The following is a 27,648-nucleotide window of genomic DNA, read 5'->3' on the forward strand; positions in this document are numbered from 1 at the left end:
ATTGGTAAATAATCAATATTATATGTAAGCTATAAGATTATTTGAATATAATTACTTAGAAATTTGGACGGAAGGATACGTTCTTGGGCACACCAAACCAGCTGCGTTAACAAAAGAAAAAAAAATTACAATTGAAATCGAAATAAGATGTTAAAATTAGTATCACTAATACAGATCAGATAATAAGACACTTAAAAATCATAATAAAAACTGGCCTAGTACTATTTAGACTCTTAAATCTTAACAATAGATGTTTACAATCTTGATATAATTTTTCCTAAGTTTAAAACTATTTATTGTCTTTTAACTCTCTTTATTTAATTTACAACTGCCTATTGGCAACAAGTAAATCGGATTACACTATATAAATAAACATAGCTTGAAAGATTTGAATGAGGGCTATCCAACGATAACCATCATGAGTCGACTAACACAGAGGATGCTGTTGAAGTGAATTCGAAGGATGCCCTTTTCTATCATGCGATCAAGTGATCGCGAGGCCATCGACGTTCAATCTTCGGCGAGGATTTGACGGAAGAGTAGTCTGGGATAGATTGTTTATGAGTGGGTTGAAGTGTTGGGTAAAGTTTGGAATGAAATTTGGTGTAACGGGGGATTTGGCTACGTCAAGGACAAAAGGGACTTTTTAGGTCAGTGTGGATGGTGTGATTGCTTACGTAAGAAAGGAGCGTTAAGGATTGTGCGTAGGATTTTCGATTGAAGTGGGATTGGATGCGGTTGAGATTGGAACGCTTTGCCAGTACCGTACAGTTCCAAATCCATATGTCCAGATTGGGGCTAGTAGAGCTTTAAAACAAGCCCAAAATCTAGCGATGAAATAATACTTCCGGAGATAATGGAAGCTACACTTTTCTTAGTTTAAAACACGCCGTAAAATTTAAGCTTCAATATCTTGCTCCACATCATCAGATCAAAACAATAATTTAAAAAATAAATAGATGATTACCTTCCGCTCCCAATGTGAAACTTTCCACTTCTGCATCATGAGCTTCCGTTTCCGGCAATGATGAAGGGTCATCATCTCTCCTACTGGGGAAATCAAAGTGCATTTTTTTTATTTAATAAGTAATATCTTAAAAGCAATATGTTACAACTGATGGTAGGATGTTAACTCAGAGATATAAACATAGTTCCAGAAATGGGAGTAACTGTACAGATAGAATAATAGACTGCGTACATGAGATTAAGGCCAAAATTCTCTATAAACTACAGTCGAAAAACTGGTGTTAAAAGAGTGTAATTTCTTTAAGATCACAAGAGCAGTGGATAAATTAAATTCAGAATAAACTTTCTTTTTTTGGGGGGGGGGGCAGCCAGTCATTCTTAAATGTTATCAAGTCCTAAGAAGACTGCTCCAAGGCTAGGGAAATCCCAGTATAATAGAGAAGGTCTAATTGGTGATCTTGACGAAAATTGGCGTCTCTAGAAACAGGGTCTTTCTCATCTGGACGGTTATCGTAGCAATAGCAACATCACTTTGTTCTGCAAGGGATCCTATGGTCTTTTACTCTTTTCTAAGCATCACACCAGTATCTTGTTAGGTGCAGCTACCCAAAGATGGGTGTACAGCAAGCCGTAGAAGTGATGGACATTTCAAGGTGGAAATCTCACCCGTCAAAGGCCAGACGAAAAGTTCATTATCAGTTTTGCCTAAATTTACTTTCAGTTTCAATTAATTGTGGATGTTTTGACGGCTGAGAAAATGAGTGCAACGCATAGGACTGACAACGCATAGCCTGCGTAGTGGAAGAAGAGGATACGTCACGCAACGTATTGTGCCAGTGCGTAAGATTTGGGTTATTCGAAGAGGATAATCTCAAGTCTTCACTGCCAAGGAGCAAGTCACAAAACTTTCAAGTCTTAATTAAATAGAACTGGAATAAGTACTTTTAATTATTTCGTGCTTCTAAAGTCCCTTTTGTTCGGGAAGGTTTAATGCTTTCTGGCCAGGCGTAGAAATCTAATCTGGAAAAGCTTATTACTTCTTATTTTTTTTAACAAATAGTAAAGTAATTGCCTATTTTTTCAGGCGGGCTTAACGTCCAACTAACTACCAAATCAGGTGTCGTGGACGGAGGCGACTAGCAAACATACTTTACTGTAAATTTCTTTTATTAACTATTAAATAAAATCCAAGGCCTAAGACCGAGAATCGAACCCAGTACCACAATGCAGGTCTGGCCTCTAACCGCTCGGCTACCGTGGCGCCTGTTTTTAACAAAAATATTTTTGAAGAGAAGCAAATATTTTGAAGTATTTCGTACAAAAAAAAAAAAAATCTGTTATTTTTCCCAAGTTATAACATCGAAAAAAATAATGCACATAATTAAAAATAAAATAAAAATGCCAGAATCTTAGCTTAAACGGGGACCAAATCAAGTGAAAGTGTCTCATAAATAAAGTGAAATTATGGAACTACCTTACCTACCTGACTGGCTCATCTGTAGGCAAAGAGTCTACCCACTGTTGCACCGGCGATTTATTTCTAGGTGTCAACGATTCCACTGGTGTTGTCAATAGTTTTAATTCGCCACATTCACTATCCTATAAATAGTAATAATAAAAGATCACTATAAAGTTTTTTTTTTTAAAAAAAAAGAAGGAAAAAATAAACTTCAAACAGAAGAAATTATAGAGCAAGATTTGTGGCCATATTTGCAGCAGTTTCCGATCTTTATTTCTATTTTTTTTTTTTCTTTCTTTCTTTTTCTTTAAAATGTCAACCAATGAAATTTTGCAAACCCCTTCTACAATTTATTTATTTATTGTTGGAATAAGTAAGCAAAAATAGACTAAAAAGACGAACAGTCACATTCCTTTATTTTAAAAGAAAACTAATTTAAAAAACTAAGATGGTGGTATAAAAAATAAAAACTATCATTGAACTTGACAGTAAGATTTAATTTTACATGAAAGAAAACAAATTCTTTTTGTATTAGTATTCGACATGTTTATAAAAATATAAATTTATTAAAGGTCATCAGTTGAACTATTCAATTAAATAATTACTGAATAAATAATTTAAAAAATGGATGAATTCAGCAATAAATTAAAAAAAATAAATAAATGGCATTTTTTTGTCAATCATACAATTTTTTTATTTTTTACTTTAATAACCGTGAAACTTCAAAATGATGATGCGCAAAAAATAAAAATAATAAAAAATAATCATGGGACTGCCATTTATACATATCAAAGAGTTATTTAACAATTTCTTACTGATTATTTTATTACCAGTTATTTTTTCCCCATGAAGGTCACTCGTTTGCATTTAAATAGAAATGTAAATTTACTCTAATATAATGCGACTATAAAAACTTAAAGAAAATAAAAGAAAACCATGTACTTAAAAATTGATCTATTAATAATTTTTCCCCTCCAAAAATAAAGAATAACAAAATAAATACAATTGGAATAATAAATAATAAAAATAAATAAATAAAACATACTTCCGGGACTTTAAGTGATACACCTGGAATTTTTGTACAAACTCGTAATTTTGAAAGAGCTTACGAGGTCTGTAAATTAAGTAATGAGACTGATATTTTTATTTTTTTTTTATTCAAAAAGAATTACAATTCTATATTGTCACCTTCAAAATAACTTCCTTCTGAAGCCCCACACAGCGCTGGAGACGTTTCTTCCACACCTCATAGCAGTGCTCGAACTCCGATACTGGAATAGCCTTCAGCTATAGTCGGTTACAGCCGTTTGAATGTTTTCCGACTGTCCCAAAATGAGTGATTCAATAGAAAATGACCCCCTATTTTCTGGAACGTGGAACATTACTGATGACGAGTATTGGCTGTTTGAGTACGACCCAAAAAAAAAAACAAGCGCCCGAGAGCATGGAGTGGCACACTTCAAACCTTTCCAAGGCCCCCCCCCCCAAAAAAAAGCAAGGATGACGGAAGTCGAAGATTAAATGCATGCTGATTTTTGTTTTTTTCGATATCCACGGAAATCGATCGTCCACAAAGAGAGTTTCTACCTCAAGGTCAAACAGGTCAATCGAACACTTTTACCCTAGAGGTTCTTGAAAAAAAAAAAAAATTTCGAAAAAGGGGTCATTCGTGTGAGACTTGAACATCAAGAACAAGTGGGTGTTGCATCACGATAATGCTCCTTGTCACACAGCAATTTCAATAAACCAGAGTTTTTGGCCAGTAAAAACAATCCTTTGGCTCCTCCAGCCCCCTTATTCGCCTAACTTCGAGTCCTTGTGACTTTTTTTTTCTTCCCGAAGAGTTGAAAAATCACCTCAAGGGAACTCATTTTGGGACAGTCGGAAAACATTCAAACGGCTGTAACCGACCAGCTGAAGGCTATTCCAGTATCGGAGTTCGAGCACTGCTTCCACTGAGTGGAAGAAACGTTTCCAGCGCTGTATGGCTTCAGAAGGAAGTTATTTTGAAGGTGACAATATAGAATTGTAATTCTTTTAGAATAAAAAAATCAGTCTCATTACTTAATTTACAGACCACGTATCCAGATGGATTTGAATCCATCACCAAAAACATGTAAGCTTTGAACAAACTTGGAGTTTTCATTTTCGAAATATTCTGTTCACACATACAAAGCAGACGCCTTTTTCGAACTTAAATCACCTTAAGATATGCATTTCCGGTGAAATGAAAAATGAATAGTTAAAAATAGTACAATTTCGATATGAATTGTATTTCTAAATTGGGGTCATTTAGATAAAGGCAGCTAAATAGAACTCGGAACATTCCAAGTACTTCCAAGATAATACATTAATGCATTCTTACATTTAAAAAAATATATATAATAAATTTTGTAGTTTTTTATTCACTGCTAAGTAAACAGCAGGAGCCATTTTTAAGAAAAGTTTACAATACTGGAAAATGTATTTCAATAAAGTGCCATTTCCATTAAGCTTATTGGCTTCAAAATTTAAAAATTTAACTATTATTTAAGTTACACAAGTCTAAAAGTTTTCAACTAGCAACAAGCCGAGCGGTTAGAGGCGAGACCTGTGAAGCTAATATGTATTGTTAGTTTAGTGGGTTCGATTCCACGGTCTTAGGCGTGTTGGATTTTATTTAATGTTTAATAAAAGAAATTTCGCAGTAAAGTACGTTTGCTAGACGCCTCCGTCCACGACACCTAAATTGGATTAGTTAGACGTTAAGCCCGCCTGAAAAAACTAGGCAATTACATTACTACTTACTTTTACTTTATTAATACTGTCCGGTGGGACAGTTGTATAAGGGTTGATCGTCAAAAAACTGCACGAAAAAGTGTAACGTTGAAAAACACGCAACTTTGACAATTTTTTTCTCTTTTTTCTATAAAAGATAAAATTCCCAAATTTTCTTTAAATCTTACTCCAAACCCTCCTTCATAACTGTAATTTTTTTGCAACCACCCAGATCTAATAGGTTTCGAGAAAAAAGTTGCCGAAAATGAGCAAAAACCGCTTTTTCAGAAAATGTTCTTCTATTTTGTTACCTTTTTTTTGCAAAACAACGGAGCGCCTAAACAGGTGGGCCGATTTTCATGAATGAGGTGCGTCCAGATTCGGAATTTTATGTAGATGTGCCTTTTGGAGGTCTCGATGCTGTACATCGAATAGGAGAGGAGTTAGCCCCTACGAATGTAAGACCCCCTCCAAAATTATTATTATTAATAACTCTGTAAATCATAGCCCCCGATATTGATAAAGTTTGGCAGGTTAAAAGGCTTAAGGATCCCCTATGTAAACAATTAAAGCGACGTTCTGTTCTTACACCAATATTAAGGGGGAAGTATTGCAAAAAGTTTTAAATTATCACCGCGTGAAACCTAGTTTTCATGAGTCATGAATGGTCATTTATTTCGAAATTTTACATAGATATATGCATTTTAGAAGTCTTGCTGCATTATAAGGAGTGGAGTTTGCCTCAAGCAAGTAAGGCCCTCTCTGAAACTATTATTATTAATCCTTTGAGTCTGAAAAAGTATACAAGTCCTACATTAGCATTGAATTTTGAAATGGCACAAATATTTTTTCCAATTATACGCAGGAGCTCCTCCATACTTTTTATTTAATTATAATTTTTAAAAAAACCTTGACAAACTTTGCAGCCCGAATGAACCAGAATCAGCTGTTTCTAATACGATAAACTGGAAAAATCGATTAACCATAATTAGTAAATGATGTGTTACTATTAACATCAGTTACAGGAAATATCCGTAAAAGCAATTACAACCAAGAACTTATAGTGGTATCCCCTGGCGTTACTTAAGCAAAATATCAAAATTGAATTTTCGGCTATTTTTTCGTGTTTTTTTTTAAGTTATGCTGACAACAAAAAAGCACTTGTAAAAAAATCTACTTTCTTGCGTTCCAGAGGCCTTCAAAATAAATGATTTCGATGAAAATTCAACATGGAGCATCTCGTAAGATTTGCAATTCCCTTTACTTACTATAAGAAAGAGGAAGGAAAAAGAATTTATGAATTACAAACATAAAAATAAATTGCACTCAATTAAAGCGTCTTTCTAGATTGCTCACATACTTATTAATTAAAACTAATTAATTCTGAATATTTGTAAGTAGGTCAATGTAAAAACAATTAAAACGGAAAAAAAAAATTAATTCTACCCTAGGTATGAATTAGATCAAATACGAACATATTAAATAATTGTCACAACAAAAGTAAAAGCAGAATGATCAACAGTTGGCCAATAAAACAACTTGGCATAAAAAGACTGAAGGCACCAAGCCAAAATAAGGGAGAGCAACAAGTGTCAACGAATATTTTTAACTTAAAAAGAAATTAAAACTAATAATAATTTGTAAAAAATGTTATTTACCATTATTTCATCATCAATGTTCACATCATTTTCTTGGTTGTTTCCATTCTGGCGAGGCAGTCCAACAACACAAGTAACTGAGGTCTCAGCTGGTGAACTTATTCCATTATAATTTTCATTATTCTCTTTATTTTCAACAATTTCTTCCACATCTGAACTGGCCGTACCAGAACCAGCCGTACCCGATCCAGCTGATGTGAAACTTTCAAAACTAAATCTTGACGAAGCTGTCAACAATAGCTTTTGCCACTTGGTTACACGATTTCTTAATTGTTCTCTATTGATTCGTCTCAAAAGCCCTTGTACACGTTCTTGAATTTTATTCTGTTGCCCTTTAAAATAAAATAATTTATATAGATTTATTAGACAAGTTAATAATGATTAAACATTTCCATAAATAGTTTTATAAACTACCTGTATCCATACTAATTCTTCCAAATCCTTTTTGTATATGTATACATATATAAAGAAAGCATGCACAAAAAAAAGCACTAAACAAACATGCTTAACATAATGATAATTACCCTTGGGCTAAGCAGCTCAAATAAATATTTGCAAATAATTTTCTTAAATTAGCTTTTCATTTTTATAGCAAAGTTTTGTAATAGCGTAACCTAAGTTTGATAAAATATCTGATATTTCAAGATCCCATGCCAAAATTTATTTCCAGTGTGATTAAAAATAATAATCAGTAAATCAGGAAAATAAACATCAACCTTACCTACTTTATTTACATCGTTATGTGATAAGATTCTCTTTAAAAGTTTTCGTGATTATACTCGTAAATTCAAATTCACTGATCTCAAAAATTTATTTATTAACTAAATTAGCTTATGTCATTAGTATTTTTTAGAAAGTTGGAAAGGAGATACTCTTAACGTTGTGTAACGCACATCTTCAGCCTTCTTCTTAAAACCTGCTCAACTACCTGTCCGAAGTGCAGAACAGAACTGAATAAATAATGCAACTGTTTTGAATTGATAGAAAATAGTCGATAGTGATATGGTACAGAAATCGATTGTCGATTATTCTTTTCGTTCTTGACAAAATTAGAGTAGGTTGTAGTGGAGTAGGTTAGGTTAGTCCTCAATCTAGATAATGAACTTACAGCGTAGATAATGTTAGAGTTTAATTTCTTTTCCCTGCTTGTTCTAATTTGTTTAGCTTTTTCTGATGTTATCGTTGGTGACTGTGGGTGTAAAATTAGTAGAAAAGGAAAACATGAAATTAATCAGTATTGTATTCCTAGTTCCTTCTTAGATTTATTAAAGCAAACTAGAGAGAACAAAGATATGATTTTAATAGCCGGTGGTACTTACTTAATTGGTACAAATAATCCTGTCCACATACCAGATGGTGAAGGACCAGAAAGGCCAGTGAAACTTCAATCATTTTTTATGGACAAATATGAAGTGAGCAATGCTAATTTTTATGAATTCGTCCAAGAAGTTGGTTATATGACGGAAGCTGAAAAGTTTAAAGATTCTTTTGTTTTTGAATCTTTACTGAGTGAAAAAACTTTATCAACAATAACAAAAATGGTTGCAGCGGTTCCTTGGTGGCTGCCAGTTGGTGGTGCAGATTGGAAACATCCTGAAGGAAATGATTCATCAATAGAAGGTTACAAATAAAAAGAAGTAAATTAGAAGTAAATTGTTCTTGTTTTTGCAATTCTGTGTACAAAATGTCCTAAAATCGGAACCTTTTTTTCAACAACTTATTTTTTTTACACGTTAACCCATTTTTAACTTATTATAAACATTTAGATCTATCATGTATAACAATGGTGATCTCTTCATAGAAATCTTTTAAACTTTTAATTTAGAGTGATATTTCTAGAGTGTCTGTGAAGGCATGCATTTACAACAGAAAGTAGTTGCGTCTAAATATCGTCATCCAACTTCTTAGAGCTTCCCTGTTTCTCTTAATCAGAAGGAACCAACCTCAGATGTTCTGAGGAGCGTTGGTATTGGTGGTCTTCATATAGGATTACTTTAGCTTACAGCTCATACTGGGATTTTCTTGAGTATCGTGGGCAACGTTCTAGGTTTTTAGCAGCAATAGCCGCTTTCATTTTTTCCCTATCAGATTGCGGGTAAGGCCTCAAGGTTTTTGAAACTTGAAGCCCAGAATAGATAAAATAAGAGACAGTGTTCGGTGGAAAACACTAGACTTTGTAGAAAAAAAATCTTAAAATTAAAGACTTGTTATAAATTATTTAGAATGTGAGTTGTGTTAGGGTAAAACTATGTGAGTACAAGATTTTTTACCTAGTTCACCAACGGCATTTTACAATTTATTTTGCCAGGTAGAGAAAATCATCCTGTGGTACACGTTTCATGGAATGATGCTTACGAATACTGTCGATGGGCTGGTAAGAGATTACCAACTGAAGCGGAATGGGAAGTGGCTTGTCGTGGCGGGCTTCAGAGGCGACTCTTCCCGTGGGGAAACAAACTCAATCCTAATGGCACTCATAGGTACCAACTCAATTATTTGATTACATTTTTAATACTTATTTATATTTTTAAAGTTTCATCATAAATTTTTCATTTTACTCCATGATGGCGCAGGGTTTTTTCTTAAAGAACTAAATCTGCAAATTAAAATATAAAGATATAAAAATATGAAGAAGCATTAAGTCACGCCCTAAAGAGAAATTATACATCTATGAAGTTATCCAGAAGAGAATTATGAAGAACCGGTAGCATTTAATTCCAGTTCAATTTTTTTTTTTGAATTATTTTTTTTTTAATTCGTTTTCATAAAAGACTAACAGCATGACGTTCAAACAAGAAGATTGTTGCAATGTTTTAAAGATTGTTTCATTGCATGTAAATTAAGGTTTTTAAACTGTAAAATTGTAAATTTTTTTATCACTTTTAGGGCTAACATTTGGCAAGGAAAATTTCCTACAGAAAATACTTTAGAAGATGGTTACATGTCTACAGCGCCTGTGGATAGTTACCCTCCAAACAAGTTCGGTCTTTACAATATGGTAGGCAATGTATGGGAGTGGACAAATGATTGGTGGAGTATTAATCATTCAAAAGCAATTATCGATAATCCAGTAAGTGTGATTTATTTTTGTATAGATTTTTTTACTTTCTATTGCTCTTAAAGTTTTTCTATATTAGATTTTCATCGGAAATATCTATTTTTGGCTCTCTGAGTAGAAAGAAATACTGTTTTTACTTTTTGCATTTGGTCAGATGTAACAAAATCCAGGCGAATGATGTAGAGGAGTCAAAGTAATATACGTATATTGATCTTCATTTATAACCAATTCCGACTATATCTTCAGTATATCCCTTCATGTTTTTATCACTACACCAACAAGCGCAGTGAAAGTACAGGTTGGGGCAAAAGGTATGAACCGGTTTTAAAGGGATGTAAAACAAAAACAATCCACTTACAGAAATTATGTTTATATTGTTTAATTCAGTACAGAATCCTAGTTTTTTACATTAAGTTTGAAAGATGATATCACGTAGGTGACGGCCGCCAGCCGCGATGCACTCTTGAAGGCGAATTCTGAAGTTTTCAACCGCTCTTCTGCACATTTCGATGGGTATTGTTGATGGGTAAGTTCTTCCTGGGTATGTGGACGATGTTTAAAAACTTTTTCCTTTATGAACCCCCAAAGAAAAAACATCACAAATGCTCAAATCTGGTGAGTGCGCAGGCCACAGTTGGACAATGTTGGAAGAGTTTTTTGAACCTGTGCTGGAAGAATTGAGTGAAGCAACTAATCTGGGAGACATCTGGTTCCAACAGGACGGGGCTACATCCCACACTGCTAGGATTTCAATGGCGAGATTGAGGCAAGGGTTCCCCCAGCGCCTCATCTCTTTGAGGGGTGACGTGGAGTGGCCTGGGCCACTTTTTTCTTTGGGGGTACATAAAGGAAAAAGTTTTTAAACATCGTCCACATACCCAGGAAGAACTTAAGGACAGAATCAGAGAGGAAGTTACGGGAATACCCATCGAAATGTGCAGAAGAGCGGTTGAAAACTTCAGAATTCGCCTTCAAGAGTGCATCGCGGCTGACGGCCGCAATCTACGTGATATCATCTTTCAAACTTAATGTAAAAAACTAGATTCTGTACTGAATTAAACAATATAAACATAATTTCTGTAAGTTGGATTGTTTTTGTTTTACATCCCTTTAAAACCGGTTCATACCTTTTGCATTACTACAAGTGATAGACCAAATTTCATTAAATTTTTATCTCACTATAAAATGGTTAGAATAACCCTTAATTTATTATGCTCAATGTCAAAAATAACCAAAAATTTCTCCCTTAAAGGAAGGTCCGCCAAGTGGAAAAGATAGGGTCAAGAAAGGAGGATCCTATCTATGTCACAAAAGTTATTGCTACAGATACAGATGTGCAGCCCGAGGTTACAATACACCGGACAGTTCAGCCAGTAATCTTGGTTTCAGGTGTGCTAAATCTCATTTGCAATGAATTTTTGTTTTGTTTTTTTTAATTTTGCGAGTACCAATTATCTTGTAATTATCATTTTAGGTTCATTTTGCCAAAGCTAGAAAAATTGTTTTTATATAAATTAACTGAAATGTCCTTTTAAGATCTGGTAGTAATATTCTCTTAAGCGTTTTAATATAAAAACAATATTTTCGCTGGCATTTCCATAATTTTATAATAATGTTGAGTAGAAATTTAATTTTTCTAGAAAAATAATTGAAATATTAAGTTTAAAACTGCCGAATTCTCCGATACTTTCCCGGCCATCTTGTGACTTACAACTTGTTACGTCATTGTGAAAAAGAAAAAAGGAAGTAGTGAGATTAGATGAAGAGTATTGTGAAAAACCTTTTCTTTCGACTTTTGGCTTTCTAGGAGACGACTTCTTTCTTTCGTAACATAGAATATTTTTTGTTTCCTTATCTGTGGCATCTATTTCTCTTTTACTTCATCTTGCTACCATTCTGATATATTTAGGTGAGCGCATCCAGGAATTTAAGGCGTTCCATTTGCTCCTGTATACTGTTCATAATTCTCACATTTACTCCTTCCTATTTCACCAATTACGATGCATTTAGATTTCTCATTTAAACCCTTATACATTATTTAAAAAAATATTGTTGCTCTTTTTTATAGCCCTTACCATAATTATAACCTTTTTTTGGTTATATTTTTTACCCTAGACCAGGGGTCGGCAACCCACGGCTCGCGAGCCGCATGCAGCTCTTTTTGTCCAAATTGTGTGGCTCTTTAGCCTGTCCAAAATATATTGTATTGTATATTTTAATTTTATTGAAACGAATGAAAATCCCATTTATTAAAGATATTTTTTCAAAAATAATTTTAAATGTTATAGGTTCGAAATTGAATAGAATTATAAAATATTAAAATAAAGTACATGATTATTTGTTGTAAGACTGCCGCCTTTTCATTCGTTAAGTTATTATTTATTTGTTTATTTACTATGCAATATGTGAAAATAAATGTACGTATAAAACATTTAAATGTTATTGAATATCATAAAATAATAATTTGTGAATACAAATGATCTTCAGACTTCTTTACACTATCATCCTTGCGGCTCTTGGTAAGATTTATTAAAATTATTTAAGGAGAAATGGCTCTCTACTTGAAATAGGTTGCCGACCCCTGCCCTAGACCAGTGATGGCGAACCTATGACACGTGAACTCAATTTGGGTGGCACGCATTGACAGAGACAAAAAATTATTATATAATTTTAAATAATAAGTGGAGTACTTTGAAGAAATTAAGGTAATAATTGAGAATAAGTATCTTGGTAAACTTTCCTCAGATCAATTACCATAAAGAGTGGGTCATTTAATAAATCTTTTTTTTATTATTATTATTACTGTAATTGCAAATATCAAAAAATTATGAATATTTCTATATTACCATGGCAACAGAGGTTATAGGTAGGGTTTCCCAAAATGTTGACGCGTCGAGCTCAAAAGGTTCGCCATCACTGACTGCCCTAGAGACCAATGTCTGTGTTTAACGTATATTTTATTTTAACAAAGGTTTTTTTTCTCTCTGGTTTTTGAAGAAAAGCTCAGTTACAGCTTTTTATTGTATTTTATGTTTTTCTTAATTTAAGCACAACTTATGTTGAATTTAGCAAATTATTATTTAAATCTACTTATTTTCTTTAATACGTATATGATCTGTTGCATTTAGAATACATTCCAATTATTTCCTTTTTTAAACAGTGTCTTCCATTTAAATATCTAGTGTATTAGTTAATATTTAACATTTTAAAGTTTTAGTAAAATGTTTTACTAGTAAAATTTGGGTATAGAGATGTATTAGTATTGATTTTAAGTTCTTGAGTTTCTTGTGATCCTTATAATAGATAGTTATTCAGATAATGAAAAGATTTAAGACAAACAATAACTACAAAGTAAGTAATAACATTTAGAAATTATATGATTCCAAAAGAAGTATTTATTAAAAATGTTTTGCGCTGAAACTAGAACATTAAGTTCTTACATGAAGTTAAAAAAAAAAAACATTAAATGTTGGGAAAAATTAGGAGAAATAATTATTGCGAATGAAAAGGTACAGTTTTTGGTTTACTTCTAATAACACCAGGGGAACAAACAAAAAATACAGTCTAACGTGTGTAAATGTCCATGGGTGCGTTCCACTTGGCGACCACAACGACCAAAACATACTTTCAGGCGTTCCACTTGGCGACCGCGGTCGTTGTGGTCGTGGCGAAAACGTCACTAATGACGTCACTATTTTCGCCACGCGAAGCCCACAACGCCCCACCTATAGAGCTGGGTCGAAGTGGGCGTTCAGAAATATGGCGCAATTTTTGAAACAAAATATGGCGACCGAAAAAATTATCTCATGTATTATTTTATGTAAATAATAGAATGTGTTTCTCGAAAGTCTACAAAAAATAAATAAATAAATAATTACTTATCCCTTTACATACTAAATCACTGAATAACAAAATCATTTACCTGAAATAACTTTTAAATTCTTCATCTGAATAAAGATCAATTACACTGATAGCTAATAATACGTGGCCTAAGTTTTCGCTTTTTATCATTGCGATTTTATAAAATTGCATTCCACTCTTCATCGGAACTAGATAAAGAACTTTCTAAAGCATTATTAATAAATATCCAACTGTTGCCACAAAAGATATTTTAATAATTTAAACGTTCCTAGGAGCTTCTTACAGCTCACTGTCCGGTGATGGACAGTGTTGTCTGTAACGAGAGAACACTGTCCGGAGGCCGGCAGTGCACTGGAAAAAGCTCCGGGCGCTAATGACCTTCAGCTGTTGATGCGCCAAAAAAAAAAAAAAAAAAAAAAAATTAAACGTAAATTTTATAAATACTCCACGAAAATGTAATATAAAAATTTGAATTATATATATTCTTTTAATATAAGTCAACTTTACCAATAATTAATAAAGTTTATTATAACTGCTTATAAACGGGGTTAAAATTAAAAAATTACATGAACGGTTAAAACGCCCACAGTCCGTTCCACTTGGGTTTTCGATCGCAACGCTCGCAAGCAAGTGGAACGGGCAAAATCGCGGTCGTGAGCGTGGTCGTTGTGGTCGCTTAGTGGAACGCACCCCATATGTTATTAGCTTTTCATTTTATAAAACAATTGTGGTTCAGCCAACTTTACAAAACATACAAGCTGGTCCAGATTTTCCAAACTGTAACGACGATCTCAGTAACCCTTTCGTATAAAAATTTTCTCATTGCAAGAAGCAGTAAACAAATTCACTTTTTGTAAAAACATTTCACAATAGGTTATAAGTTGATTTTTTTTTTATTTACAAGATTTCTTTTTAAATCAGTTCAAATTCTACTATTTGTGGCTGTTCATACATGCGTCTATTCCCATTAAAAATGCATTTCTTCAGCTTTATTTGTATTTTTAATTAATATTTTATGTAAAATTATAAATTTTATTTTTGCATTGTTAATGTAGAGTTATTTTGCGAGATGAACTTATTTTCTGACAACTAATTAATAACGTACGAGAAAGTAACTATTTTTAAGAATATTTCTTTTACTTTTATCTGTTTAGTTCAATTCGCATTAATTACTCTGATTTAAATTCACATATATGCTAGTGTAACTAATGCAGAAGTGTCCCTCGGGCGATTTCCAACATACTAGCCTTCGGTTCGTATCACCACAATATTCCACATTAGCAAGAAAAGGATCAAAAAGCATTAACATGTTTAAAATGTTAGTAAAATGTTTTACAAGTAAAATTTGGGTACAGATAGGTATTAGTATTGTTTTTAAGTTTCTTGTGTTCCTTGTGAACACAAATATTTTATGTGCCTCTTTTGTGACTTTTTTCAAATTAAGGAGCTTAAAAGAGGTCTTCCAAAATGAATAAGTACTACAAATTTACTAAATTAGTAATATATATATATATATAATATATGAAAGTATTCTTAGATGCACACTCACAAAATTGTACTTAATGTGTGTACTTATTTTATTTCTAGCTGTGATAAAGTTAATATTTCATGTGAATATGTTGTTGCATAAATAAAAGAAATTTATTTCCATTATCTTATATTGCTTATTTTCTTCCTAGTATTTTAAATTCAGGTTTGTGTTGTCCACACTACGTGCAAGCAAATGGCAAACACTTTTTAGAGATCTTCTTGAACATGATTCTGTTTCTATAGTTACAAGAACGAGCTCGAACAAAAACTTGTGGAAGGACAAGTTTGAAGGCTGTAGAAGGGTTATTCTTGATAAATCTCTGAGAATGCCTAAGATCTTTGCACTTCGTAATAGTGTTAAACAAGAAGAAGTGGGAGATTAAAATTTCGGTTTTTAGGGCTATTTAAGGGAATAATTGGAGGAGTTGACTTTTCTTCCCCTTTTAATGTCTTACTCCGGTGTATAAAATATATACACCTAAAGTTTTCAGATCCAGAAAATGAAAAAGAGGTTTTTAAAATAAATATAGAGGCAACTAATTATAATAAAGTAGTAACATTTATTTCACCACAATGTATAAACAATGCGAGTATTCATAAATTATTTCTAAATGGTTACAATAAATACACAGAATAAAGAACTAACAATCTTATTGCAATTCTTTGTTTTTAATTTAAGAAAATAAAAACAAAAAATAAGTTTTTATTTACTCAATACAAGCAAGGAAATTTAAATAATCCTAATCTTTAAAGTTCTTGTTATTTCTAGCACTTCAAATTACAAAAAATACCTGCACTTAAAAAGGTGATTTCTAACAATTTTCTAATTGTTTTCTATTAAGTTTTCAACCCTTACTAGGGCAAAGAATACGTATTTTATTTACTTAAACATTAGTAAACACAACATTAAAAGATAAATATGAATATAAAAATTTTTAATGCCTTTCGTCGAATCCGTCAGACGTGAAATCTGACGCTCTGTACAAAAGCTTAATACAACATATAAACAGTAAACACAACAGTAATACAATTACAACTCAGTAAACAGCAGAGAATAAGATGAAAAAATAAATGCCCATTTCAGTCACATTTTATATTTTTTATTGTGCCGAGCTTTTAGGGCTATGTGTTAAATAATGTTTAATTAATACATTAATAATTTTGGTCTTTATAAGTTGGCAGCATTGTAGCGTCTGTACTGCCTAGTGCGTACACAGAAATAGCCTTAAGTGTGTGTTATACCTTGTGTAATAAAGTACAATTATAAAATAATAAAAATTATATAATTTAAAAGTGTTGTTTGTTCGTAGCAGTTGCAGCAGAAACCTCACAATTAAAATATTAACAAGTAACAAGAATTAAAATATTAACAACAGTTATGATGATATACTCGTAGCTCTACATTAAACTTCACAACTTTTTTTTAATAATACCCTGAAGAAGGTAGTAAAATTTACCGAAACGTTGGTATAAAGCAAAAAAGTTGTTCTTATTTAAGACCACACCTCGATATTGACCAAAAATCATTAAAAAGACAGGTTATGGGTCTCAGGCTGTTGTCCAACTTAAAAACTACAAAATAACATAAAGGTTAGTTGCACGTTGCTACATTAAAACCCTTAAAAATGAATCGTATCAAACGAAGTAATAGAAATTGACAAATTGAAGAAACTCGAGGACTTCCAGTGTTGGAAATTTCAAATACAATTTTATTGAAGGCCAATGGGGTTATGTGGCATTGCGTCTGGGAAGGGATTGTCACCTCCACAAGTCCACGAAGATTATAACATGTACATATTTGTTCAAACAGACGCAAAAGCCCAAAAAATTATTATCCTCACAATTGACAAAATACCTTTGACACATATAATGGCAATATCTCAAAAGATAAGTTGCAACAAGCTAAAAGAAGTGTATGAGCGAGATTCAACGCTGCAAAAATTTGATCTAATGCAAGATTTTTTTTAACTTCAAATTTAACTATAGTGTTGATATATCAACAAACATTAATTAGCATATTAGAAAACTTGGTTTTTCGTTTAAAAGCTTTGAACAATGAAATTAATGACAGCATGGTTATATCAAAAATTTTAACAAGTCTAGATAGTAAATATAGACATTTTTGGAGTGCTTGGGAAAGTACCCCGAACGAAGAAAAAACGCAGTCTAATTTGATCACAAGATTAGCAAACGAGGAAAAACGTTTTTTAAGCCCAGATGATGTGGCTATTGCATTTAAAAGCGTGATTAAAAATAAAACAAGTACAAAAGCAAATCAATCTTATTCAACATCTGTAACATGTTTTAATTGTTCTAAACCAGGACATACTCGTACATACATCCAAGTTTTGCCCCAATAAAAGACAAAGTAAATACAGTCGACTCTCGATATATCGAATTTTTCGTTAATTCAAACTCTACAGCTGTTAACTTCGGTAAATCGAAAAAATGCAGTGTATTTTTAATACGCTCGATAACTCGAACTCCTTTTCCACAATTTTGTAGAATAAAGAAAAAATTTTACAAAGTCATTTGCACGGAAATCGCAAGCGGGCCAGAGACGGTGAATTCCCTATTCTTGAGGATTCGTTAATCACGTTGATCCGACAATGTACAGGCACAAAACTTACCTGTTTTGGAGGTGCTTTCCTCAAAGCGAAAGCAAAAGACTTCGCCTAGAAATTGGAAATCACAGGATTCGTTGCAAGTGACGGATGGTTGATCATGATATTGCATTCAAAAAAGATTTGCAGAGAAAGTGCAAGTGTAGATTCAAACGTACATATTTGTCGAATGGAAAGATAATATTCGCAGCATTATAGAGAATTACGCACCTCACAATATTTTTTATACGGACGAGACCGATCTTTTCTTTAAATGTCTTCCTGACCGGACCTTAACATTTAAAGACAAGAAGTGCCATATGGAGGGAAACATAGCAAAGAAAAGAATTACCGTACTGCTTGCTGCAAATATGGATGTGGTACGGAAAAGCGAAAACCCTTAGTTGTGGGCAAAGCAAAGAACCCTAGATGCTTCAAAGGCATTACGTCTTTTCCTACTGCCTATAAATGCCAATAAAAAGACACGGGATGACGACAGAGATATTTAACGATTGGCTTTTACAATTTGATAATGAGATGCGAAAACAAAAGGGAAACATCTCTCTTTTTTTGGACAATTGTACCGTCCACAACAACTCACCGAATTTACAGAACATAAAATTAAATTTTTTCTCTCCCAACGTGACCTCAAAGCTACAACCCCTAGGATCAGGGAATAATCCAGAATTTCAAAACTCTTTACCGCAAAGAAGTTGTGAGCATTGAATTAGACCGTATAGAAAACAATGAAAACTTTTAAACACAACCCAGTTTTGACTGCATTGACGACGTTAGACAAAGCGTGGAAAAATGTGACGGACCCCAACTACGATATCCAATTGTTTTAAAAAATGTGGATTTACTTGGGAATCACAGAATTCACCGGAACTGAGAGACACATGGAACCAGCTTCCTGAAGTTTGCCATAATATAACGTTCAACGACACTTTGTGCATTTCGATGATGACTTAGCCGTATTTGGAATGTTGTCAGACGCTGAAATTTTGGCTTCTTTTAGCGAAAATGACGCCAACGACGAAGACGAAGTAGAACCAACACCATCAAGGAAGGCCAGGAAAAAATCACTTGAAACTCTCCGAAATTTTATGATGGAAAACAGAAGTTGACGACCAAGTATTCTCACCGCTGGTGACTTTGGAAAATGCTTTGGACCAGAGACGTCAAGCCACATTGAAACAAAAAAACTGTTATCTGTAAAACTGTATAAAAAAACATACATCCAAGTTTTGCCCCAATAAAAGACAAAGTAAATATTGTAAAACATGTAAAAAAATTAAAGAATAACCATTACGAGAAGAACTGGTTATTTCAGGAAAAACAAAAAACCCTGCAAAACCTAATGACATACTCCGGTATCTTTTCTGGCTAACGAAACATCTTCACAAAAACTTTTATGTGGAGTCAAATTTAATAAATTTAAAGGCTTAATTGTTTCCTAAGTGAATGCATACATGTAAACAGAAGATTAAGATATGATACATGTAAAAAGATAAAATTAAGGGGTGTGTTAAATAATGTGAAATTAACATGTACATTAATAATTTTGTCTTTATAAGTTGGCAGCATTGTAGTGTCTGTACTGCCTAGCGTGTAATCTGAGATAGCCTCAAGTGTGTGTTATACCTTGTGTAATAAAGTACAATTAAAATAAAAATTATTAAATATATAAGTGTTGTTTGTTCGTAGCAGCTGCAGCAGAAACCATACAATTAAAATCTTAACACTATGGAACATGTGAAGATTACCTAACCTAGTCTCAAGGTCGAAAAGCTCGGCACAGTAAATAAGATACAACAATATGACTGAAATTAGCATTAATTTTTTTAAACGCTACAAAAAGTAATGTAAGAAACTTACAATTTTTTTTTTTGTATTAATATAGAATACAATATAGATTTTATTTTTAATACCCATTCGATCTGGAATATTTTTTTTTTACTTATCTTCTAATTAGATTAAAACAGAAACTTGTATTGTGCGAGTTAATGTTATATTATTCAAAAGGAGGTTTAAGACGCTTAAGTTGACCTAAACTGGTTTTCACATGAAGAGAATTTTCTACAATAATTTATCAACCATTATCTTAGATGATTCAAGATGGCTTGCCAAAACTAAAGAAAAGTTACAAGGAGAAAGTATGATGATTCAAAATCTAGGTAAATCTTATTTTCTAAGATACTTTGGTTCGATTACCAGAAATAACGTTCAAGAACATGATTTCATTTCTATAAACACCGTATTTAATTCAGTATTTTCTATTTTTATTCAGATTTTTAATTTTTTACTCTACTTCAGATAAATGCAGGACATTGAGAAACTGTATAAACACGAGTTACATTTCATAAAGCCAAGAATATAAATAAAATGTGATTACTATAAGTATGTTGCATTTATTCATTCATTTTTTCCGCCATTATAAACTAAAAATCTCTTTTAAGTTGGTCTAATCTTTCAACAGAGCTAATTATTATCATACAATACACCACCTCGAAGAACTATTTATTACCAGAAATCATAAATACAACTTTTTAACCACTGAACATTCCCGAGTTAAATAACAATTGATTAAATGTTTTAAAAAAATATGCAATTTTGTTACAAGTCTGCTGTAATTCGACATTCACTCAAAAAACTCGAAGCCTGTATTCTTCCTGAAATGGAAACATAATAAAAATTTAAATTGTGCGTAATTATACACTAAAACTAGGCAGTTTTTTGTATGTTTTTAAATTTTCAGAGAGGGCAAGTTAAATCTCATTATGTATACACAATTTATTTAAAAATTGATATACATTCGAAATAGCGTATTTTGAAAAAATCATCATGCAAAAAAAAAAAATGATGGGTGCACATATGTTAAATTTTATTCTTCTATTAATTATTATAATATTAGAAAACGTATTAATATATGTACTTTAATAAGTACTTTATAATATCAGTACCCCGGAGGTACACAACACTATGTCCAATTCTAAATTTTTTACAAGAGAGCAAATGGAAAGAGTTTTTTCTTACTTATAAGCCCATGGGAGTTATTTTGCTTAAATCTTTGGTCGATTAAGTAACACATAGATGCACGTTAACAGATGGTTGGGTAATAAAAAAAAAGAAATATTGTATTAGAAAGCTTAAAAAAATTAATTTTAAAAAAATGGACTTAGTGTTGTGTACCTCCGGGGTATATTATACAATTTTTGATCCACTTAAAAATGCATTCTTTAAAATGCAACTTTCCCGTCCCATTGAAACAAAATAATGTAAACAGATCGGCCATATTATTTGCACCAACTAAAAGCAACAAATTGAAAGTGATAATAAAATTAAACAGTAAACTTACCTTATTTATGGGCTATGCTCCCTTGCTAATATTAGACACTTCTCTTTTAATACAAACACACCTAAAAATAAAAAATAAAATGCTTTTATTAAAATGGGGGGAAAACAAAATAGAAGTATAGAAAATAGTCCCAAGTTTAAAAAAAAAAATAAATATATTTATCAGATAAATAATTTTTCCCCAGAAATAAATGTAAGACAGGGATAACTATTTAATCATCATTTATACAAAAAAGAAAAACTCTGGGCGAACTTACAATATTCAGATCTATCTTTATTATTTACTAAGAAACCACAGAAATTCTATACAATCTCATGCTTGAAATGTTGCTAATTCGAAAAGTAGCCGAAACAAAATCTGCAAAACCTTACATTTGTAGGAACAGCTGTTAATGAAATGACCCATGCTTGTCCTTCGATAAAATCGGATCACTTTTAACATGTTATAATAAATAACAAAATACTTTTTACTACAAGAGCTGTCTGTTTTTATTGAGAAGAATCCAAATAGTATACTTACATTGTTCTTTTTCTTATCTTCTAACAACTTGTTATCTTCAAGTAATTGTCCTAGAAGTGAAAAAAAGATCAAAATCAATACAGTGGAACATTAATATAGTCAAAACATTGCTGTATTCAAGTACTATGGTACCCAAAAAAATCAGATTCAACCGTCAACAATTTATTTTTTTCAGCCTGGGGCGGTTTTTAAATCATCACGTCAACTTTATTATTACGTCCTAATACACTTAAGCTTTCTTACGTCACCACATTTACCAACAACAGCAATAATGTTGTGTCGGAACTTTTCCTAGCTCTCATTGGTTAGTTCGCTTTTAAAAAATGGATCATAAGCTGAGATGAAATGAAATTTTGGAGAGGCGCAACATTCTATTATTCCATTAACAATATCTAACAACATAATTCGTTGACTCAAGAGATTTACTCGTAAGAAGAATGAATATACCACAACCTACAATAATTGTTGTCACTACAGCTGACAAATTAAGAATCATTCAATTCATTATATTTAGAAAGTATCTCTACACTTTGCATTCTTTACGGAGGATTTGGAGAATAATTTTGACACCTAAATAGGGATTTTGAACATTTTATCCTACAGAAAACTTCTCTTTAAATAATAATATTATTATGGCCATGAATTTCAATAACATGAGCGAGCTCATCATAGATTTAATAACTACTCTGAAATTACTCAAAAACCCTATTTATACCAGTAATTTTTTAAGTAACTACCAAATCTTATAAAATATTCATTCGTCAGAAAGCAGAAAATAAAAATCAAAGCTTTGTGTTACTTGTAATTTTGCCTCAATAAAGCAGGTTCAATTGAGGGAAGATTCATGTTCATAATAAGACCAAAATTAAGGACAATAAGATTGAGGAGATTAAGTGCAACATAATATTGTAAAGAATAATGGTGAATAATTACAATTTCATTCCAGAAACTCACCTTAAGACAACCAAAAAAGTCAACTCCATTCCTCTATAGAATATCTTTTTCAAGACGGATTTTCTTTGTGGGCTTGCTTTATCACAATCTTTGTTGAATACACTACAATAAATAAATAAATAAATAAAATAGAAATATTTATCAGAAAAAGTTTTTTTTTAATTAACACTTTTTAATGAATGTCAGTAATTGCCTTACTTCAACATCAAATATAATCTGAGTGGTGCATGGACAAATCATCATTAGAAAAAATAAGAGAAAATAGAAAAGTAATTTCCAACAATTATTCTTGGATAAAAAAGTAATTGCTAATTTTTTTTCGCAGACTCAGGTTAACGTCTGTGACTACCCAAATTGGGGGCCACAGAATCCCCAAACTTCCAACGTAATTTTGCCTCAATAAAGCAACGCGGCCCATTTAGGAAGTCATTCATGCTCATAATAAAAACCAAAAATTAAGGCAAAATAAGATTAAGGGGATTAAGTGCAACTTAATATTCTAAAGAATAATGGTGAATAATTACAATTCCATTCCAGAAACTCACCTAAACATAACCAAAAAAGACAACAACTCCATCCCTCTGTAGTATTTTTTTGGACGTTGTTTATCACCATCTTTGTTGAATACACTAAAATAAATAAATAAAATATAATTATTTAACAGAAAAAGTTTTTTTTTTTTTTTTTAATAAACAATTATTTTACAATGACTGTCAGTAATTGCCATACTTCAACATCAAATATAATCTGAGTGGTGCATGGACAAATCATCACTAGAAGAAGTAAGAGAAATTGAAAAAAATACTTTCAACAATTTTTGGATAGCTAAAAAAAGTAATGACTAATTTTTTTTTTCACAGACTCGAGGGGGCTAACGTCTGTGATTACCCAAACTGGGGCCACAGAATCCCCAAACTTCCAACGTAATTTTGCCTCAATAAAGCAACGCGGCCCCCCAATGAGGAAGTCATTCATGCTCATAATAAAACCAAAAATTAAGGCAAAATAAGATTAGGGGGATTAAGTGCAACTTAATATTGTGTTGTCTTTGTTACTGTGCACATCGTGTGCTGTTTTAATTGATTTCTAAGTGGTTTCTAGGCTGATTTGATTCACGATTTTTGGCAGGCGTGTTTATTAAAGGATATTCTGTGCACTTGTGAAATTTAGTGAAATTCTGACGAGCAGTTTTAAAGATATTAATTAAAATTAATTTTCATATTAATAAAATTATCAGTGGACTGTAGGAACTTGGTGGTGGGGAGACAGTGGCAGTGTTTATTTGAGAAGAAGTTTTGTTTGTCTGTCTCGCTCTATTCTAAAGTTCAAGTTAGTATCATCTTTTTAGATTTGCAGCCATTTACGCACTGAAGGTATATATGTATATATACTAGCCCTGATATATATATTATCTTTTCTACTAAAATGGGCACCAACGATAGTAATGATAAATTTGAAATACTTCTTGGAGAAATTGGCCAGATAAATCAAATTTTAAATACCATTCAGCAAAGGTTTTCTGAGTTAAAAATAGAAAATCAAGGTCTCTCAACCAGTATTAGTAGTTTAAAGACTGAGATAAAATCTGATTTTAATAGTCTGAAAAATGATTTGAAAATTTTAAATGTTAAAAGTGATAAATTAAGGAAAGAAAATGTGATGTTTGAAAAAAAATTAATCTATTTGAACTCTTTAATGGTTGATTATGAACAGTTTCGTAATGGTAATAGAGTCAGATTGACCAACATTCCTTACTCTGAAAATGAAAATCTCCTCTGTATTATTAAAGCTATTGGTGAATTTATTGGTTGCTCTATTGATGAAAATGATTTGGACTTTTTCTATCGTTTAAAAAGGAAGATTTTTATGCCAAATCCGCCTATTATCTTAAAATTTGTAAGAAAAGGCAAAATAAGATTAGGGGGATTAAGTGCAACTTAATATTGCAAAGAATTATGGTGAATAATTTCAATTTCATTACAGAAACTCACCTAAAGGCAATCAAAAAAGCCAACAACTCCATCTCTCCTCTGTAGTATTTTTTTTGGACGTTGTTTATCACCATCTTTGTTGAATACACTAAAATAAATAAATAAAATATAAATATTTATCAGAAAAAGATATTTTTAATTAACATTTTATAATGACTGTCAGTAAATGCCACACTTCAACATCAAATATACGAGAGTCGTTTGAAAAGTCCGTGCAAAAATAAAAACTACTTAATTTTTTGGGGTAAACCTTTTTTATTTTTCAACATAGTCTCCTTTTTAGGCTTATACACTTCGTCCAACGCTGCTCTAGTTTGTTGATCCCTTCCGAATAATAGGATTTGTCCAAGTCAGAAAAATAACCATTCGTTTCTGCAATCACCTCCTGAAACCCCTGAAAATTTTGAAACCACTTATAAACTGTTCTAATCGAAGGTGCTAGCCATCTTGCGGATAGCTTTGTCATGTCCAAATGTTGATGCAAAATATTATGTACCCGTTCATTCGAGATGCCCACAGCACTAGCAATCTCACGCACCTTCACTCTTCTGTCATCCATCACCATATCATGGATTTTATCAATGATTTCTGGAGTAGTAACCTCAACAGGGCGTCCAGAACGTTCAGCGTCACTTCTGCCCATATGGCCACTCCGAAAATTTTGTAACCACTTATAAACTGTTCTAATCGAAGGTGCAGAGCCACCATAATGTTTATCAAGCTTCTCTTTAGTCTCCTGAGGCGTTTTGCCTTTCATAAAGTAGTGTTTAATCAACACACGAAATTCTTTTTCGTCCATTTTTTGAAAATCACTCGACTTCCTCGATTCAAACGAATGCCAAACACAAAGAAATAGACCGATCTGGCTGAAACTTGGTGTGTGTTCTTCCAAGAGATGCTACTAACTAAACATAACCTCGATACGCGCCAGTGGTGCTATCTCTCTGACTTTGCACGAACTTTTCAAACGACCCTCGTAATCTGAGTGGTGCATGGACAAATCATCATTAGAACTTCAACGTAATTTTTTCTAACAATCTATTTATATCCCCTAGATAATATATATAAACATATAAAAGATTAATATTATAAACTTATAATAAAGTAACTCAAAAACGAATAATCACAAAAAAATTTAAATGCGAAGTTCACTTAAGCATCACCAGATGATGGCACATTAAGGTTTTACTTAAAATCGATTAACCTAGAAATCTGTTTCTGTTCTTTGAAAATGGTCCCGAGGGTGAGGGTTCCTTAAAGGAACACCTACAAATAAAAAAATCTCAAGAAAACTTCAAAGAAAAAAATCGAATAATTCTTCTCTATCCCCTTATGTAAATTATTAATACATTCTGTTGTAGACTTACCTTTTCTTAAAGTACTGACTAAACAAACTCTCTTTGCCCATGATGACATCTGGTTACTTCACAGTTTCATGTCACATATCCTAGGATCTCTGAAAATATTACGAAAATAATCAACAAAAATTCTAGAACAATATAAAAAAAACATTTAAGGGGAAAAATAAATAAATCAGAACTCATAATCTTCAAAAAAAAGCATCAGCTAGGGGCGATAAAAGTCATCATTTTAGATTAAACGCAGGAAGTTATTGTTTGTAAACAGCTGATACTTACTTTTCTCAGCTTCAGGAACGGGGAATGGTTTTCCCTTTTAGCGTCTCCACATGAAAATCAAGTTATTCATCCAAAAAGCTATTGGTTTTATGATGTTTTTGTCATACACTATTTTCATTGTTACGTCTTGTGTTTCTTTTCTTCCATACTAAAACATGAAAAATTGAATTTGAAAAGTGTTGTAACGCAAAAATCGGTAGATGATTGAATATGCTGTTAATGGGTAATATGTCAGAATCCTTTTGGCTAAAATACATATTTGCATTCACTATACAAGAAAAAGTTTTTCATCATTTAAACCCATAAATTCTTTTAAACTATCAAGAATTTTAAACTTTATACACATACCTTAGAAGAATAAACCAAGGAAAATCCACTCAAGAAAGACTTCACAATCTTCTTCAACCTTTAACTAAAAGCACGAAAATAAATGAGCAAATAGAAAGATATACAAAAAAAAAACCAGGAAATAATAAAAATCAAATTAAGAACTTGATTTTTTATTCATATCAGAAGTAATTTTGGAATCATATGTTTAATCATACATATGCTTGTCAATTAGGTCATCATAATGAAATGTTCAAAAAATAAAAATAAATCTCACTGAGATTTTTAAAATAAACCCACGAAGTGAAAAAATCCATTCGGTAAACTTAAGGTAACATAAAACTTAAAATAGAAAAAAAAAAACATAAAAAAAACGCGTAATATCAAACACGATAATTAGGTTGTGTCCAAAAGAGAAGGTTACATTTTGGGGTCCAGAATCAGAGAAGGTTATATTTTGGGGGTCAGAATCAATCAGTCTAATAAAGTATAAATGAGTTTACTGTTTCTTAGAATTATTTTGAAACTTGTGCGCAAATTTTATACATTCGTTTTTGCTTTAAATGTACGTTAGATTCCACTTAACAAGACAATCATTAAGCAGTTAACTGTTTCGTCCTTGTTGGAAAATGTGTCCCATACGTAAGTCGTACAAATTAAGCGAAGGATATATTCGTCAAACCCAGTGGTATGTTTGATATGAAATTGGGTTGCAATGAAATGACTTTTTTTATATTTTTTTTGTTATTTATTTCTTGTACATTTATTCCTTTATTTATGTATATTAACAGAAATAGGAACCAAAAACAACAAAAATAAATTGACGAATATATTTTAGTTTTAACTAAAATTGCACAAAATTAACTACCGATGGTCACTACTGAAAACGCATGACGAATATACTCGACATAACACAAAATTTTACACTTTTTCCATGGAGAATATCTTCCGTCATAAACAGTTAACTGGT

At 32.0% G+C, this 27,648-nt stretch overlaps 3 protein-coding genes and 1 non-coding gene across 20 annotated transcripts in view; 1 reads left to right on the forward strand and 3 right to left on the reverse strand.

Annotated features, from left to right (window-relative positions):
- olf186-M (Ki-ras-induced actin-interacting protein-IP3R-interacting domain olf186-M) overlaps window positions 1–7,805 on the reverse strand; it is a 41,106-nt gene extending 33,301 nt beyond the window's left edge. The window contains exons 1-5 of one of the 8 annotated variants that reach the window (XR_012453591.1): window positions 7,255–7,428; window positions 6,841–7,172; window positions 2,450–2,565; window positions 968–1,050; window positions 56–101 (exon numbers count right to left, since the gene is read on the reverse strand). Coding sequence is in view for 4 of the 8 variants with exons in the window: in XM_074112757.1 (XP_073968858.1) it covers window positions 56–101; window positions 968–1,050; window positions 2,450–2,565; window positions 6,841–7,172; window positions 7,255–7,264 (587 nt within the window). In the remaining 4 variants the exon portion in view is untranslated. Of the gene's footprint in view, window positions 1–55; window positions 102–967; window positions 1,051–2,449; window positions 2,566–6,840; window positions 7,173–7,254; window positions 7,434–7,561 lie in introns of those variants that run through there. The other 7 variants (XR_012453592.1, XR_012453590.1, XR_012453593.1 and 4 more) reach the window with 7 other exon arrangements.
- A 77-nt stretch (window positions 7,806–7,882) lies between these two features.
- Window positions 7,883–14,185, forward strand: LOC141446244 (formylglycine-generating enzyme). The gene is made up of 4 exons (XM_074112761.1): window positions 7,883–8,460; window positions 9,149–9,320; window positions 9,727–9,910; window positions 11,151–14,185. The coding sequence occupies exons 1-4, from the start codon at window positions 7,959–7,961 to the stop codon at window positions 11,310–11,312; spliced, it is 1,020 nt and encodes a 339-aa protein (XP_073968862.1). The 5' UTR covers window positions 7,883–7,958; the 3' UTR covers window positions 11,313–14,185.
- Window positions 14,186–15,829: 1,644 nt separating this feature from the next.
- The window catches only part of LOC141446245 (uncharacterized), a 55,046-nt gene continuing 43,227 nt past the window's right edge, over window positions 15,830–27,648 (reverse strand). For 5 of the 10 annotated variants that reach the window (XR_012453598.1, XR_012453597.1, XR_012453594.1 and 2 more), the window contains 2 exons: window positions 26,700–26,763; window positions 26,366–26,499 (listed from right to left, as the gene is read on the reverse strand). Coding sequence is in view for 1 of the 10 variants with exons in the window: in XM_074112762.1 (XP_073968863.1) it covers window positions 21,807–21,819; window positions 22,724–22,825; window positions 23,269–23,352; window positions 24,715–24,802; window positions 26,082–26,130 (336 nt within the window). In the remaining 9 variants the exon portion in view is untranslated. Of the gene's footprint in view, window positions 20,565–21,249; window positions 21,312–21,769; window positions 21,820–22,723; window positions 22,826–23,268; window positions 23,353–24,714; window positions 24,803–24,964; window positions 25,109–26,081; window positions 26,171–26,351; window positions 26,500–26,699; window positions 26,764–27,648 lie in introns of those variants that run through there. The other 5 variants (XR_012453600.1, XR_012453599.1, XR_012453601.1 and 2 more) reach the window with 4 other exon arrangements.
- LOC141446383 (small nucleolar RNA R38) lies at window positions 21,405–21,480 on the reverse strand. Its single transcript, XR_012453679.1, has one exon. It is a non-coding gene; the product is annotated as a small nucleolar RNA R38 (small nucleolar RNA).

This window comes from Rhodnius prolixus, unplaced genomic scaffold (genome assembly GCF_049639745.1).
Source record: "Rhodnius prolixus isolate KJV_2025 unplaced genomic scaffold, Rpr scaffold_1, whole genome shotgun sequence".
In the NCBI taxonomy this organism is placed as follows: domain Eukaryota; kingdom Metazoa; phylum Arthropoda; class Insecta; order Hemiptera; family Reduviidae; genus Rhodnius; species Rhodnius prolixus.

Excerpts from the sequence above, each read along its gene's own strand:
- LOC141446244 (XM_074112761.1), top strand. The coding sequence starts at position 7,959 with ATGTTAGAGTTTAATTTCTTTTCCCTGCTTGTTCTAATTTGTTTAGCT. Across the intron at positions 9,321-9,726 it reads AATCCTAATGGCACTCATAG|GGCTAACATTTGGCAAGGAA; the intron begins GTACCAACTCAA and ends TATCACTTTTAG. Across the intron at positions 9,911-11,150 it reads AAGCAATTATCGATAATCCA|GAAGGTCCGCCAAGTGGAAA; the intron begins GTAAGTGTGATT and ends TCTCCCTTAAAG.